Here is a 17500-nt window from a genome sequence, read left to right as displayed (position 1 = left end):
AAATAAAACAAGTGTTATAACTTGCATCAAGTTCAATAATAAATAAAACAAAAGTGTTATAACTTGCATCAAGTTCAATAATAAATCTAAAAAAGTGTTATAACTTGCATCAAGTTCAATAATAAAACAAAAAAAGTGTTATAACTTGCATCAAGTTCAATAATAAATCAAAAAAAGTGTTATAACTTGCATCAAGTTCAATAATAAATCAAATAAAAGTGTTATAACTTGCATCAAGTTCAATAATAAATCAAATAACTTACATCAAGTTCAATAATAAATAAAACAAGTGTTATAACTTGCATCAAGTTCAATAATAAATAAAACAAAAGTGTTATAACTTGCATCAAGTTCAATAATAAATCTAAAAAAGTGTTATAACTTGCATCAAGTTCAATAATAAAACAAATAAAAGTGTTATAACTTGCATCAAGTTCAATAATAAATCAAATAACTTGCATCAAGTTCAATAATAAATGAAAATAAAAGTGCCACTTTGCAATCTTTGCCAAAAAAAAGGAGGACAGGGCAAGTGAACATGAGTTTTACAGTACTCCAGCATTAGTGGCTGCAATGAGCCTGTTTTGCACTACACAGCTTTTCAAATCGGGGCTGCAGGCTTGACACTGCCACTGTTAAAACCTCATTGAATTCGGGGCTGAGCTGCCTTGACGCGAGTGTTTCCCGGTGAATGACACATTGTGTCCGATGCGCATTTGGCGCAACCCTCTTTATTAGAGCCTGCAGCCCGTTTCTTGACTTTGCCATGCACGCCATCAGAGCAAAAGCCCACACAGTTTTCCCATTTAAGGTCGTGTTCTTTGAGGAAACTGTCCATTATCTTGAACAGCTCATCAGCAGTGCCTCTATTTTTTATGTATTTGCAAAACAGCAAATCCTCGCACAGTGACTCGCCATTCACAAAGCTTCCGCTTAGCCCCGCCCCCATTAGTTACTGTTGCTGTCTGTCAAACTTTCGCTCCTACCTAGAAATGTAAAGCATACAGGAAAAATAAGTCATTTACATTTATCTATATAGCGGATTTCACAGACAGAATCACAAAGTGATTTCCAGTGTGTATAGAAAATGAAAGCATAGTAAAAAAAAAATCAAAGAATATAATAATAAAAAATTTAAAAAAATCAAAGTGAAATTTCCTCCCGTTCCTCGCGCCCCACCTGTCATGTCTCTATTCCCCACCAGTGGGGCGCGCCCCACACTTTGAGAAACGCTGCTCTAATGGAAAAGATACAAAGTAATAATTGCGTACATGTGTTTGTACATTCAATGGTATAGCTTAGTTTTTCACTGCTTGTTTGAAAGTGAATGCCCTGCATGAGAGACAAAAAAAAAAGAATGACTAGAACAGTTGTTGCAAATCCACTTTGTTTAATGAGTTCCACTGCACCCGTCAAATAAGTTTGAAAGTTATTTGTTCAATTAGCATAACCGCGATAAATGCAAACCGTGCTTTGTAGCGCTGCAACAGATGGGCGAGCACATGTTTAATAACACACCGGGACATTCCACTCCTTCCTGGCAACACAGCTGTGGCTTGTAAGCAAGGTCAAGTCATCATCACGCGTCACCTTTTAAAGGTCACGTTTGTGCCAAATCTGCACTATTTCAAGCAGCCATTGAATCTGCGGTGTTTTACAACAGCAGATGGAGTCTTTACTTTCCTCCCTGACAGGCCCCATAAGTAGGAGGCTCTCTTTAGGGCATCCATGTATTGACTCTAAATGGGGGGGATGGATGGGAAAAAAAGGCTGTTATTCATGTAATGTGGGTAGTTTATCATGCAGAGACAGAATAATGAGCCATAGTCCCCGGGCAACACTGATCGGTTAGTTCCTGAGTCTCTGGCATATTGATTGACTGTGTCCTGGAAGAGACCCTGAAACTATTGACAGAGCAGACCAGAGGAGGGTAGTTAACTAGGTCTGTTTGTGTGGGAGGAAAGCAAATGACACCGATGCCTCAGGTTGTCTCTGTATTTCTCTGTAGTCTATTATTTTGCTTCTTTGCCAGGGTAAAAAAAAACAACTTTTTAAGGTATCTAAAAATTCCGCCAGTCTCTTTTATATGTTGCTTGACCTTCAGTAAGGTTTAGCCAAAACAAAATTCCCCATTGGAATCAGTTCTGTTTGTAATACTTATTTCCAGTGTCAAATGTTGCTTCCATTAAACCTTTATTGCAGTAACTATAAAGCAGTGATGTGTGGTGACCTTCACACCAGGTGAGGCATTGATGCCTTTGGAGGGTTTTTTATTATTATTTATTTAAATTTATATGCTCTTATCCAGGGGTTCTTAACCTTTTTAACCTCGGGGCCCAACTTAACTTTTAATAAGTAAACTTACTATTGAATTCTATCATATTCAATAATTATATCCAACCTACTTGCATACAGTTTAACAGAATAAACTTTGTCAAATAATGTGATACTATGTATAAATCAAAAAGATTATTATCAATAATAAATATTGTATTTTTCGGACTATAAGTCGCAGTTTTTTTCATAGTTTGGCCAGGGGTGCGACTTATACTCAGGAGCGACTTATGTGTGAAATTATTAACACATTACCGTAAAATATCAAATAATTTTATTTAGCTCATTCACGTAAGAGACTAGACGTATAAGATTTCATGGGATTTAGCGATTAGGAGTGACAGATTGTTTGGTAAACGTATAGCATGTTCTATATGTTATAGTTATTTGAATGACTCTTACCATAATATGTTACGTTAACATACCAGGCACGTTCTCAGTTGGTTATTTATGCCTCATATAACGTACACTTATTCAGCCTGTTGTTCACTATTCTTTATTTATTTTAAATTGCCTTTCAAATGTCTATTCTTGGTATTGGGATTTATCAAACAAATTTCCCCAAAAAATGCGACTTATACTCCAGTGCGACTTATATATGTTTTTTCCTTCTTTATTATGCATTTTCGGCCAGTGCGACTTATACTCCGGAGCGATTTATACTCCGAAAAATACGGTAAATGGGAATATAGGAACATCTTAGCAGTCGGCATCCTAATGACAGCAGACCTTTTACAGTGAGTGATTTTTTTAATATGTTTGTTGGCTCTCATAAAGTCTGCAGTGAGTAATAATCAGTGTTGTTGAAGAAAAAAGCGAAAGTTGTGATGCTTTTTTAAAATTAATGCGCCTTTATGCTTAAAATTATCAAAATACGTAAATATTAAATGTTATTATAAATGTTACTACATTAAATCATGTATATAAGTCCTAAATGGAGGTGTTTGGATGTTTTTTTAAGGGTTTTATAGACGGAATACAACGACTCCTATAGGCTCCCTTGTTTTAATCACATGTATTCAATAGTTACCATGCATTAAAAGAAGAAAAACATGTGCAACATTTTTACAAAATGCAGTTCCCCTTTAATAAGAAAAATATGGGAGTATTTTACTTTCATAAACACATTACAAAGTACTTCTTGGTCTCATTTATTTACTTTGATAAAATAAAACAGAGGAGTCTTTCTTACATTCTACTGTATTTATACATAAAACTTACTATGTAAAGTTCAATTTAGAGAAGTTTTTCATCTTGGATCTACAGGATTCACAGCACTTCACTTTTTTACACATTTTGGTATGTTGCAGCCTTATTCCAAAATGGAATACATTCATTTTTGTCCTCAAAATTCTACACACAATACCCTATAATGACAATGTGAATTTAAAAAAAATGTTTTATTTAGAAAATGTATTAAAAAGGGTATACAAAGCGATCACATGTACATAAGTATTCAAAGCCTTTGCTCAATAGTTTGTTGATGCACCTTTGGCAGCAATTACTGCCTCAAGTCTTTTTGAACACGATGCCACAAGCTTGGCACACCTATCTTTGGGGAGTTTGGCCCATTGTTCTTCGCAGCGCCTCTCAAGCTCCATCAAGTTGGTTTTCATCCAGATAATTACATTATTGTTATTATTATGTATCACCATTACATCAGTGGTGATTTGGTCTATTGACAATAACATCGTTGTCAATTCCACAGATCGACAGATCAGTTGCTTAACCAATCGATGATTATGTCCGTCCCTAGTCTCCTACCATATTAAGCCAGAAGAACTCCAGGAGAGGACAATACCCTCAACTCTGTCATCGCTCTCCTCTCCTTCACAGATGAGTTCAAACGAAGGAAGACGTGTCTCGGTTTCAGAGCTTGTTAGACTGGAAGAGAAGCTGGCACAAATGGAGGCAGAACATGAGGCAACTCTGTCCACCGTTGGTGATGAACTAGATGTAGTGCTCCATGGCCTCTGCAGGAATAGTGAAGACAACTTACAGGTATAGTAGACTGTTTTTTTTCTTTTACAACCCAATTTACAAATGTACCCTGTTTACCGGCAATAGAGCACGCCGGTATGTGAGCCACACTCACTAAATTTTAGAGGGAAAAAGTATTTTTCCATATCAGGGTTTCCCCTAGATTGCCACTATATATGTGGCGGTGGGGGCGTGGTCAATATGACATCATATGTATGACATGATCATTTTTATTTGCCATAGCATGCTAATTTTAAAGGCCTACTGAAAGCCACTACTACCGACCACGCAGTCTGATAGTTTATATATCAATGATGAAATCTTAACATTGCAACACATGCCAATACGGCCGGGTTAATTTATAAAGTGCAATTTTAAATTTCCCGCGAAACTTCCGGTTGAAAACGTCTACGTATGATGACGTTTGCGCGTGACGTCAATGGTTGAAACGGAAGTATTCGGACACATTGTATCACAATACAAACAGCTCTGTTTTCATCGCAAAATTCCACAGTATTCTGGACATCTGTGTTGGTGAATCTTTTGCAATTTGTTGAACAATGGAGACCGCAAAGAAGAAAGTTGTAGGTGTGATCGGTGTATTAGCGGCTGGCTGCAGCAACACAACCAGGAGGACTTTGACTTGGATAGCAGACGCGTTATCCGACGCTAGCCGCCGACCGCATCTATGATCGGGTGAAGTCCTTCGTCAATCTCTGGAACGCAGGTGAGCACGGGTGTTGATGAGCAGATGAGGGCTGGCGTAGGTGGAGCGCTAATGTTTTTACCATAGCTCTGACGAGGTCCCATAGCTAAGTTAGCTTCAATGGCGTCGTTAGCAACAGCATTGCTAGGCTTCAACAGGCGGCACAGCATTAACCGTGTAGTTACAGGTCCAGTGTTTGGTTCGGTGTCTCCTGATAGTAGTATTGTTGATCTGCTGTCTATCCTTCCAGTCAGGGGCTTATTTCTTTTGTTTCTATCTGCATTCAAGCACGATGCTATCACATTAGCTCCGTAGCTAAAGTGCTTCACCGATGTATTGTCGTGGAGATAAAAGTCACTGTGAATGTCCATTTCGCGTTCTCGACTCTCATTTTCAAGAGGATATAGTATCCGACGTGGTTTAAAATACAAATCCGTGATCCACAATAGAAAAAGGAGAAAGTGTTGAATCCAATGAGCCCTTTTACCTAAGTTACGGTCAGAGCGACTCTAGTCCTTCACTCTCACGTTCCTCATCCACAAATCTTTCATCCTCGCTCAAATTAATGGGGTAATCGTAGCTTTCTCGGTCCGAATTGCTCTCGCTGCTGGTGTAAACAATGGGGAAATGTGATGAGCCCTTCAACCTGCGACGTCACGCTACTTCCGGTACAGGCAATGCTTTTTTTTTATCAGCGACCAAAAGTTGCGAACTTTACCGTCGATGTTCTTTACTAAATCCTTTCAGCAAAAATATGACAATATCGCAAAATGATCAAGTACGACACATAGAATATATCTGCTATCCCCGTTTAAATAAAAAAAAAATAATTTCAGTAGGCCTTTAACATTTCAATATTAGCACGCTAACTTTTTATACTAGCATTTTAGCTAATTTTGTACGTTTTAAACCTAATAATCCTGGATTCTGTTACTTGGTGCCATCTTCTAAGTATGCTGGCTGTTCCTTTGTTGCCATGCTAATGTTAGCATGCTAACATTTTATGCAAGCATTTAGGCTAATTTTGTACTTTTTTAACTAACAATCATGGATTATTTTACTTGGTGCCATCTTAAAAGTATGCCAGCTGTCTCACTGTTACCATGCTAATGTTAGCATGCTAATGTTTTATGCGAGCATTTTTACTAAATGTTGTATTTTTTAACCTAATAAACGTGTATTTTGTTACTTGCTTCCATCTTAGAAGTATGTTAGCTCTTCATCTGATAGCATGTTAATGTTAGCTAGCTAACATTTTTTCTAGCATTTTTAGCTAATATTATACATTGTAAACCTAATAATCATGGATATCGTTACTTGGCGCCATGTTACAAGTATGCTAGCTGTTTCCCTGTTAGCATGCTGAGTTTTATGCCAGCATTTTAGCTAATGTGATACATTTACAGATAAAATATATAGATGATGTTACTTGGTAACCTCTTGAAGTATGCTAACTCTCGTAACATTTAGCATTTTAAGATTCATACTACATTTCAGTACAGCTTCTGCTCTTCACCTCTTAATCCATTTTAACCTTTAATCTATTTAAACTTTCACACCATTTCTACATTCCACCAGTATTTCAGTTTAGCGTCAGCTTTTCAACATTCAAACCATTTCAGCATTGAAACGATTTCAACATCAAAAGGCGAAACACATGTTTTATATATATATATATATATATATATATATATATATATATATATATATATATATATATATATATATATATATATATATATATATGCTGCTGTTGCCCTGAATGTTTTTTTTATTATTTTTTTTTTTATATATAAAATACTGTCTGATATTTTCATCTTTTTTATCTTTGTTTGTTTGATATTCATTGTAAAGTTCAGCTGTTTTTTCAGTGGGGCCCTGGCTCCACTGCAAGCATGAATAAATAAAGTCAAGTCATATATATATATATATATATATATATATATATATATATATATATATATATATATATATATATATATATATATATATATATATATATATGTATATATATATATATACAAACAAATATGGTTATTAATATTACCTAATATGAACATTTGTTCTTATATAATCAGAATCACATTCAGCTTTAACACAAGGAATTAGACCTTGACCTCCTTAATGTTTTGTAATCAATCAGAAATATCAAGCAGCTAAAATGTACCAAACATGGATAAGTGTGGAGCGTGTTTTGCATTTTTCCCATCATGCTTTGTAATGGATGGGTGTAAATTAGATTTTTTTATGGTGAATGGACTTTTTTTTATAATATACACAAGAATCAGTGACCATGTTTGTAGATATTTTGTGTTGGTTGGATTTAATGTATTTATTTTATTTTGCACCATGACTAGGGAAGGTTGTTTGCATTGGGTCATATAAGTAATTGTTGTGCATTCAGTGCATTAGTAAAGGTAGTTGATCAGGAAAAAATCATGTTGTCCTCTAGATGGTGACAAAACAGCAGAATCAAAAATGTTAGATTTTAAAAGTGAATGCACTTTCCCTGCGGGCAAGATTCTTTACTAAACTCATGACGTCTCGCAGGCCAATTTGTAGACGTCGTCAGGCCGCAGTTTGGACACCCCTTCTGCAAAACTTACAAACGTTGCTTGGGGTGATGAATGAAGAATCCAGATGAGTAGGAACGCTACGGACAGCTAGAAGACTGACAGGCACTTTTACTTCTGGTTCAAAGCTCTTAATGGAAGGACACGTCCAAAAAATGGCACCATAACACACCTTTTTAGTGTATTTGCCTGTTTTGTTTGTTTTAAACTATTTGTATTATGACCGTCAGTGAGGAAAAATCCACAGCTTTAGCTTCAAAAGCCGCATATATATATATATATATATTTATATGTGTATAGCAATATGCAGGCACTTAAATGACAAGGTGGATATTCAACAATGCTGTTTTGCACATCAATCCAACTGACAGCACTTTCAGCTCCCAGTCGACTTCTCTCCCAGTCTTTTCCTGCCACCGTGCAGCGCTCCCTTTGATCGCAAAAGCATTTTTATCCTTGTTCAGCAGTCGCTCTGTCTGCCAAGTGCTTGTGGACCTCCTCAGAAAAGGGACCTGTGCACCATCGTGCTCTACAGCTGCAGTTTAAGCCTCAGCGCACTTGAAATGTCTCCTTGGCTTTGACTCGGTTGGAAGTGACAACTCGAAAAAAAGTTGCCTGATGCTCATGCTGAGATAATGTTGTGTGTGGAGACTTCCTCCAGAATGGGTCTAAAAAAATCATGCTGTTTGTTCATTATGCCCAACAGCTTGGCCTAATGTGTAAGTACTGTAAGCAGACAAGTAACCATGTGATCCATTTTTTTAACGATTTTAACATGCTGTCTGCGCTTTCCGTTTACGGAGATGCCAGTAATAATCTTTTTTCCCCTGTATTAGTGGGATTTGCTTGTCTTTCATTGCAAAAACTACAATGGGTTGGTTGGGTCTATGGTCCAGAACATGGGTCTGCAACCGGCGGCTCTTCTGCCCCCTTGTTGTGGTTCCCTCAGGTTTTTGTTTAACCCCGGAGTGAGAAGAGTTAGCATTTTTAAAAAGAGTTCTATAATTTCCGACTGTCTGTGAGGCTGTGAACACGCACAGGCTGAGTTCTGAGGCGCTAAAAAGGCAAGTAAAAGAGACCGGAAGCCTATGTGAAATTAGTTATTTACACAGAAATATTTTGTAAATGTTTATTTACACACCTAAATTGTTTCCAAACGGTGTCTGTAACACTGCAGTAAAACGGCTGATCAAACAAAACAGAAGTCATCGTCAATCAGCTACACAGACTCAATAACTCCACAGTGCTGTTTTGGTGAATGTATTGAGAAATTTGTGAAACTGAAACAATACAGAAATAATGCCATTATAAGTTAATAATACTAACAGACACTCGTAAACAAGTTAGCATATTAGTTAATGCTAACGACGCTAGCTTAATTACATTACGATAGCGCGTACAAATATGCATGAAAACACTCCTACAGACATCACACATGGGACGTTTTGGTAAGTAAGAATTGTTTTAGTTGTATTGTAAAACTTACAAATGTTGCTTGGAGTTATGAATGAAGAATCCATACAAGTACAAACGCTATAGACGACTGTCTAGATGTCAGAACGGCACTTGTACGCCCGGTTGAAAGGAATAACTAGAAGAAAGGGCCCTGTGATGAGGTGGCGACTTGTCCAGAGTGTACCCCGCCTTCCGCCCGAATGCAGCTGAGATAGGCTCCAGCACCCCCCGCGACCCCAAAAGGGACAAGCGGTAGAAAATGGATGGATGGAAGTACTAGTGTAGACATTCACCCAGCAGCATTTGCATTGAGCGAGTTCGTCCAAAAGATGGCACCATAGCACAAATAATAATAACATAATTTCAGTGTCTGCGTTTAGGTCGCCAGTGAAGAAAAATCCATATATTAGCCACACTGTTTTATAAGCCGCAGGGTTCAAAACGTAGGAAAAAAGTAGCGGGATATAGTCCGGAATTTACGGGAATGTAGTAACAGGCACATTTATTAAGACATGCAACAGTACTATGGTATTTTGGTCATTTTCAGCATTACTGGAACTTTTTTGGGTGTATTTCCACTGAGCGCATAGCAACGGATGTCAACAACAAGCGCGTCGAGAGTGAGTTCTGTGTTTGCTACCACTAATCATTGCCTTCAATCAGTCAATCAATCAATCGATTCATTTATTGATTTGGAACTTGTCCAAAAAAATGTAGAGCAGAATAAACAATCGCACTTGGACCTTAAACATGTCGCACTTGTACTAAACGTTTCAAATAAGAACATAAAACAGTCACTTACACACTTACAATGTCCGCACTCACTGGGATGAAAACAGGTGCGATGGTTGTATCTTTCAGCAAAACTTATCCTCTCTTTTAGCTGGTCAATTCAGAATTTTCCTTAAGTAAAAAAACGCTGAGAGACAAAGAACACCTTGCGGAGTCTTCCTTGTGACGTCGTCAGGTCTTTTGCTGCCTTCCATTTGTTGAGAGCCAGTCGCCACTGCTTTAGTCGAAGCAATTTTTTTTGCATAGAGTGTGGAATCTCAAAGTTGACTAACTTCCTTACCTTCTATTATACCTTTGAGAGGCATGATTTATATTCTAGTATCTACTTTTCTGTGTATTCTTGTCTCACATGGGGATTGTGATTGATGGAAAACATTCCCCAAAATAGGTGTAGTTCCCCTTAAAGGTTTTTGTTCAGGAGTGTATTTCAACCAAACAAAGCTTGGGGGTTAGTCAACTTATTGTTTTTTTGTCTTTTAACAATCGTACCTACACATTAGCAACATTACAAATAAATCAAATACAAACTGAGTTAGTTAAAATACTTAGAGATGCTTAAATTATTACTATATTTCCAATTTAATTTGAGCTGCTGGCATGCACACGTTTGTCCTCATATGAGTCATGTAATAAATGAATCATGTATGCAGCAGCCTCTGTTGTTATTTACCAATACATTTATATCAGCTGCTACATTTCAGCATTTGCATAGCATGAGTGGCCGTGTGCTTTTTATCGAGTGACATTTAGCATCGTGATTGCACACAGTATGTAAGAGGTTTCCATGAAAATGTTTATTTCAGCAGCTCTTGGCTCCAAAGCCTCATTTGTGTTGCAAATAGTGGCAGCTTTGTTTCGGAATGCATACGTTTGACCCTGTGTAACCTCGTGCTCTGCGCCACATAGGTCAGGCATTTCCGAACTGCGGTCCGCGGGCGTATTCAGCTTGGCCGGCGAGACGTCAAGCGCTTAGGAAGGCTAACCACGGCCCGAGGGTCAAAAAAGTTGACTAATATGACCCAATCCAAACAACCTCGTGGTGCAAAAAAACTAACACAAAACGTCAGCAAACATGGTCACACATAACACAACCTGCTCACAGGACTTTGTGGTTGTTCTAAAACATGTCCAAGCATCACGAATGATTCAAAATTACACTCATTTAAATCCCCTGTAATGCATGATGGGAAAAATGCAAAACACTATCCACACTTGGCGCATTTTAGCTGATTGATATTTCTGATTGATTACAAAACTTTATGTAGGTCGTCAGGGAAGTAAACAAGGTAGGAGTCCAACTTTCACATACTCTTTAATATGGCTTTCGGCCACCAGCCAAATTGTTTTTAGCCCCAATGCATCACGTAATTCCTAAAAAGTTTAGACACCCCCGACATTACATACTTGAGAACAGGTTACACATTTTTTGGAGTTATTGCAGTGTATTCATGTATGCATATTTACATTTTTAGCTCACAAACTCACAATTGCATTCATTTTTATCGACAGGCAACCAAGAAATCTGGATTAGTCAAAGACCCCTCCCTTTGGCTAGCAGACACAAAGGTATGATTATTGCGTGTCGCGCTGTCAACCTTATGAGGGATTTTCCCAACAAATTCAGTTATACAACACAAGATTAAGAGCGCAATGCTGTTAGCGAGAACACGACGTGCCTGCACAGCCTGGAAAATTAATGATACATTTTTTTGTTTATCCAACACCAACATTTACTTTGATGAAACATCTCTGAAAAATGATGTATTATTGGAGAAAATGCGCGGCGCAGTTTTGAGCCTTGTGGACCGTGGAATAATATGACCTTTCAGTTAGGCTGATGATGGGTTTCCATTTTTCCCCACATTCAGTGGGGACCCAAGTCAGCAAAAGATTTGTTTCTAAATCACATGAGATCACTTCCTGTGTGACCAGGAGTGGACGGAATTAAATCTCCGGCGCTTGAGGTGGTAAATTGTCACAACCACACTTATCCAAATTAATTCACAATGTTTATTTTTTTGACTTGATAATACTTTCTGGATTTGCTTAAATTTTAAATTTGTCAAGAGCAGTGTTTGGAAAAGTACTTTTTAAAAGTAATTATTATAGTTACTTGTTTCTTTGCCAAAAAAGTAATTTAATTAGTGAGCCTTTGATAAATGTAATTCATTAATAGGGGAAGTCATTACCTTATTTTCCGGACTATAGAGCGCACTGTATATAAGCCGCACCCACTAAGTTTTAGAAAAAAGAAAAAAAAATCCATATATTAGCCGCACCGGAATAAAAGTCGCAGATAAATACAGTGTGAAATGAGTTATTTACACATAAATATTATGTAAAGGTTTATTTACATACCTTAATTGTTTCCAAACGTTGTCTGTAACACGGCTGTAAAACGGCTGATCCAACAAAACATAAGTCATCCTCCTGGACCCACTAGCTGCGGAAGCTAGCTCTCCAATCAGCTAAACAGACTCAAAAACTCCACGGTGACATTTTGGGGAATTTACTGTGAAATTTGTGAAACTGAAAAAATACAAAAAAGAATGCAGTTGGAAGTTAATACTAACACAAACACTCGTAAACGTGTTAGCATATTAGCTAATGCTAACTACGTTAGCTTCATTACATTATGATAGCATGTATAAATATGCATGAAAGCACTCCTACAGACATCACATGGTTTATCAATCAATCAATCAATCAATCAATCAATCAATCAATCAATCAATCAATCAATGTTTATTTATATAGCCCTAAATCACAAGTGTCTCAAAGGGCTGTACAAGCCACAACGACATCCTCGGTGTCGAGTGGGTCTGACATAATATTGTGAAAGTCCAACACATCAGCGAAAGTCCAGTCCATGGTGGGGCCAGCGGGAACCATCCCGAGCGGAGACGGGTCAGCAGCGTAGAGATGTCCCCATCTGATGGACAGGCTAGCGGTCCACCCCGGAGCAGAGTAGAAAAGAAAAGAAAAGAAACGGCAGATCAACTGGTCTAAAAAGGGAGTCTATTTAAAGGCTAGAGTATACAAATGAGTTTTAAGATGAGACTTAAATGCTTCTACTGAGGTAGCATCTCTAACTTTTACCGGGAGGGAATTCCATAGTATTGGAGCCCGAATAGAAAACGCTCTATAGCCCGCAGACTTTTTTTGGGCTCTGGGAATCACTAATAAGCCGGAGTTCTTTGAACGCAGATTTCTTGTCGGGACATATGGTACAATACAATCGTCAAGATAGGCAGGAGCTTGACCGTGTAGTATTTTATACGTAAGTAGTAAAACCTTAAAGTCGCATCTTAGGTGCACAGGAAGCCAGTGCAAGTGAGCCAGTATAGGCGTAATATGATCAAACTTTCTTGTTTTTGTCAAAAGTCTAGCAGCCGCATTTTGTACCATCTGTAATCTTTTAATGCTAGACATAGGGAGGCCTGAAAATAAAACGTTACAGTAATCGAGACGAGATGTAACGAACGCATGGATAATGATCTCAGCATCGCTTGTGGACAAAATGGAACGAATTTTAGCGATATTACGGAGATGAAAGAAGGCCGTTTTAGTAACACTCTTAATGTGTGACTCAAACGAGAGAGTTGGGTCGAAGATAATACCCAGATTCTTTACCGAGTCGCCTTGTTTAATTGTTTGGTTGTCAAATGTTAAGGTGGTATTATTAAATAGATGTTGGTGTTGAGCAGGACCGATAATCAGCATTTCCGTTTTCTTAGCGTTGAGTTGCAAAAAGTTAGCGGACATCCATTGTTTAATTTCATTAAGACACGCCTCCAGCTGACTACAATCCGGCGTGTTGGTCAGCTTTAGGGGCATGTAGAGTTGGGTGTCATCAGCATAACAGTGAAAGCTAACACCGTATTTGCGTATAATGTCACCTAGCGGCAGCATGTAAATACTAAAGAGTGCAGGGCCAAGAACTGAACCCTGGGGAACTCCGCATGTTACCTTAACATAGTCCGAGGTCACATTGTTATGGGAGACACACTGCATCCTGTCAGTAAGATAAGAGTTAAACCAAGACAAGGCTAAGTCTGACATCCCAATAAGCGTTTTGATACGCTCTAATAAAATATTATGATCAACAGTATCGAAAGCGGCGCTAAGATCAAGATTTTAGTGGGTATAAATAGTTTTAGTTGTTTTGTAAAACTTACAAACGTTGCTTGGAGTGATGAATGAAGAGTACATCTGAGTAGAAACGCAATGGACGGCTAGAAGACGGAACCGCACTTCTATTTCCGGTTTAAAGCTCTAAACTGTCTTATCCCACTCTTGTCCCTGAAATTACCCCTCTGTCTTCTTTTTTGTTTTCTTTCTATCCCCTCCTGCCCCGGTCCAGCTGTGCCAAAAATTAAATAAATCAATTTAAGTAATCCAAATACAAATAAGACAACAAGAGAAGTATCCAACACTTCTCTTTTCTAAAGTAAATCTCTACAGCAGATATAGATAATCTACATCAACAATATGATTTGCCTGGTTGGCTGGACAGGACATGTTAAAATAAAAAAACTCTTAACACAAGGACACTGCAGCACCTGTAGTGAGCGAATTTCTCCAAAAAAGATGGCACCATAGCATAAATAATTATACACCTTTTCAGTGTCTTTGCTTGTTAATTTTTCTTTTTTCTTTTTATAAACTATTAGCATTATGGTTGTCAGCAATTTAAAAAAAAAAAAAAAAATTAGCTGCACTGTTTAAGCCGCAGGGTTCAAAGCGTAGGAAAAAAGTAGGGGCTTATAGTCTGTAATTTACGGTATCGCGTTACTGTAAAAAAACTAAATATCTAGCATATGCATTTGAAAGACGTTTAATGAAAGCTGAGTGTGTGCTTTTAAAGCCGGTGCCTGTTTCCATGTGACGTGTGTTGTCAGCGAGAGAGCTAGACAGCGCAGCATCAGCTCAGCCGTGTTTGTTAGCTCTCGAGGGGCGGCCACTCAAATCTCCTCACTGGATTGTGTTACATCTGGTTGATAAAGAGATTAAGTGTGCTTCCATGGCTCCCTTGTCTCCTTGTTCTTAAACGGGCTATTGTAAGATTGCAAGCTTGTCACTTTAATCACTGATTTGTGGTTCATTATTCCCACGTCGTCATAGTAGTGTGTGCATAAGAGTGTTGTTTGCTGTGTGATGTTGCCTCTTCTTATTTGATACTAAGTTCATTTTAGTATGGTGCTTTCACGAGTAAGAAGATATTTCCTGCATTGAATTTGTACTTCTGACATTGTCGCATCGACATAAAACCGCATCCAACGTAGCGTGCCGCCTTACTGTATGCCAAACGTATCGGTAACCACGTTGTGACGTACATACAAGTCATTAATTGGATTACTTGTTACTAATAAAGTATAATATATAACGCTGTTATTCGGAACACTAGTCAAGAGTGACGTTGACCTTCCTGTATGCAAAAGTAGTTTTAAAAAACTACTGTATGTGTTAAAGGTTGAAATCTGTTAATACATCTCATTGCCACACAAGCTAAAAAACAGCACTTTCATTATCGTGTTATTTAAATGACCTGATTCTTTCCTTCTTTTGTCTTGTATCTCTGCTTTCCACCTCGCTGCTCTCTCCACCAATTGAGTGAATGTAATAGCTGTAATATCTTACTAAATGACATGCTTTTATCGCTCACTGGGTGATGCATGATACTTGTTAAAATGTGTTTACGCAGTTCAGCATTTATCACCAGAGCCTATATCTTTTATCTGGAACACTTTCAGAGACATAATTAAACATGATTAAATCACCAGTTAGCTGTTTTATTCTTGGTGAAATAAATGCGTTTTTATCGGCCGCTGCACTGTTTATTGAAATGATCTATTAAATGTGTATTTTGCTTGGGTGTGCCGCCATTTCGTCTGTGTTTTGCTTCATGTCCGACTTTCATACCCACATCTAATACATTCTGTGCACACCAACCAGGCCAAGCTTCGCTGGCTACGTGAGGAGGCGCAGGAGCGTGCCGCAAGAGAAGAGCGAGTAAGCGGGCCGAGCCTGCACAACAGGGATCAGCTGAAAGCGCTCGGGCACACCCGGGACGCAGACCAACACTTTCTCCTGCAGCGTCTGGAGCAACAGGAGAAGCTGCTGCGCTCAATCAGCACTGAAAAAAAAGGTAAACAATGTTGTAGTGAGCTTTATTCCCTATGAGAGACAAACAGGACCATTGACCGTAGACCTACACCTAAGCAGTACTACCCAGGGGTTTAGGTGTGGTGTGTCGTCTAAATTTTAGCCCACTAAATTTTAAAAGAAAAAAATATTTTTCCATAAATTAGTCACACCGGACTATAAGCTGCAGATATATACGTTGCGAAATGAGTTATTTACACGGAAAGATTTTGGAAATGTTTATTTACATACATTGTTTGTTTCCAAATGGTGTCTGTAACACGGCAGTAAAACGGCTGATCAAACAAAACAGAAGTCATCATCATGGACCCACTAGCTGCTGGAGCTAGCTCTCCAATCAGCTAAACAGACTCAATAACTCCACGGTAAAGTCTTGGTGGATGTACGAAACTGAAACAATACAAAAAGAATGCCGTTGTAAGTTAATAATACGTGTTAGCATATTAGCCAATGCTAACGACGCTCCCTATATTACATTACGCATACAAATATGCATGAAAACACTCCTACAGACATCACACATGGGACAGTTTAGTAAGGATTAACAGTTTTAGTTATATTGTAAAACTTACAAACGTTGAATGAAGAATCCATACGAGTAGAAACGCTATGAACGGCTAGAAGATGGAATGGCACTCTACTTCCGGTTGTAAGAACCAAATAGAAGGACATTGCACCATCTGCAGTGAGCGAGCTCTTCCAAAATATGACGCCATAGCACAAACAATAAAACACATTCTCAGTGCGTTTGTTTGTTTTTTTGTTTTTGTGTTTACTATTTGAATTGTGGCCGTCGTCGGGGAAAAAAATCCATAAATTACCTGTACTGTCTTATAACTCACAGGGTTCAAAGTGTAGGAAAAAAAGTAGCGGTTTATAGTCTGGAATTTACGGAAATATTGCAGCCCACCGTAAAGTCTGTTCCATTTTTTTTTAAACTTTTTTCAACTTTGTGATCATTTCAAACTGTCACCAGAGTTCACATTGTCTAATCTAATGCAACAATTTTCTTATGTCACCTCGGCTGCAGCTCTAATCGTCCTATCACAATCTTCATGTCACCTCTCCTCTTCAAAACAGAAGAGAACGATGTCTAGATAATTAAGATTGAAGATTTTGTTTTATAAGCAGGTCAGCTAATTTTAATGGGCTTGGAACCACCCCTATCTCCACAACGGATCAGTCATTAATTTAAAGTAGTAAATGTCTTTGATAGAAAATTGAATTACTGGTGTGGTATTTTTTATCACAATGACTCTCTTATAAATTCTAGCAGTCAGCAAGGTGACAAGACAATTCCTAAAACTGAACATTAATAACATTTATTAGAGTTTGTCATTGATGCTGTGTGACCATGTTAAGCATCCATCAAATAAACAATTTAGCTATGTTTATAAGAAGCCCACTTAATTGCCAACAGTAAGCAGAACTCTAACCTATCATTTATAAATGCCTTATTTCAGTATTATCTTTCAGCTTCGATATTTGACTTTAG

At 37.9% G+C, this 17500-nt stretch overlaps 1 protein-coding gene across 6 annotated transcripts in view; it reads left to right on the top strand.

The window, feature by feature from the left end:
- LOC133640775 (centrosomal protein of 128 kDa-like) overlaps positions 1-17500 on the top strand; it is a 122824-nt gene that overhangs the window by 67449 nt on the left and 37875 nt on the right. For 5 of the 6 annotated variants that reach the window (XM_062034391.1, XM_062034388.1, XM_062034390.1 and 2 more), the window contains 3 exons: positions 4171-4335; positions 11350-11406; positions 15796-15988. In XM_062034391.1, coding sequence (XP_061890375.1) covers positions 4171-4335; positions 11350-11406; positions 15796-15988 — 415 coding nt within the window. The remainder of the gene's footprint in view (positions 1-4170; positions 4336-11349; positions 11407-15795; positions 15989-17500) is intronic. The other variant, XM_062034389.1, reaches the window with a different exon arrangement.

Source organism: Entelurus aequoreus, linkage group LG23 (genome assembly GCF_033978785.1).
Source record: "Entelurus aequoreus isolate RoL-2023_Sb linkage group LG23, RoL_Eaeq_v1.1, whole genome shotgun sequence".
Lineage (NCBI taxonomy): Eukaryota > Metazoa > Chordata > Actinopteri > Syngnathiformes > Syngnathidae > Entelurus > Entelurus aequoreus.
Note: the sequence above shows the minus strand (reverse complement) of the source record. Positions and strands in the feature narration are given on the sequence as shown.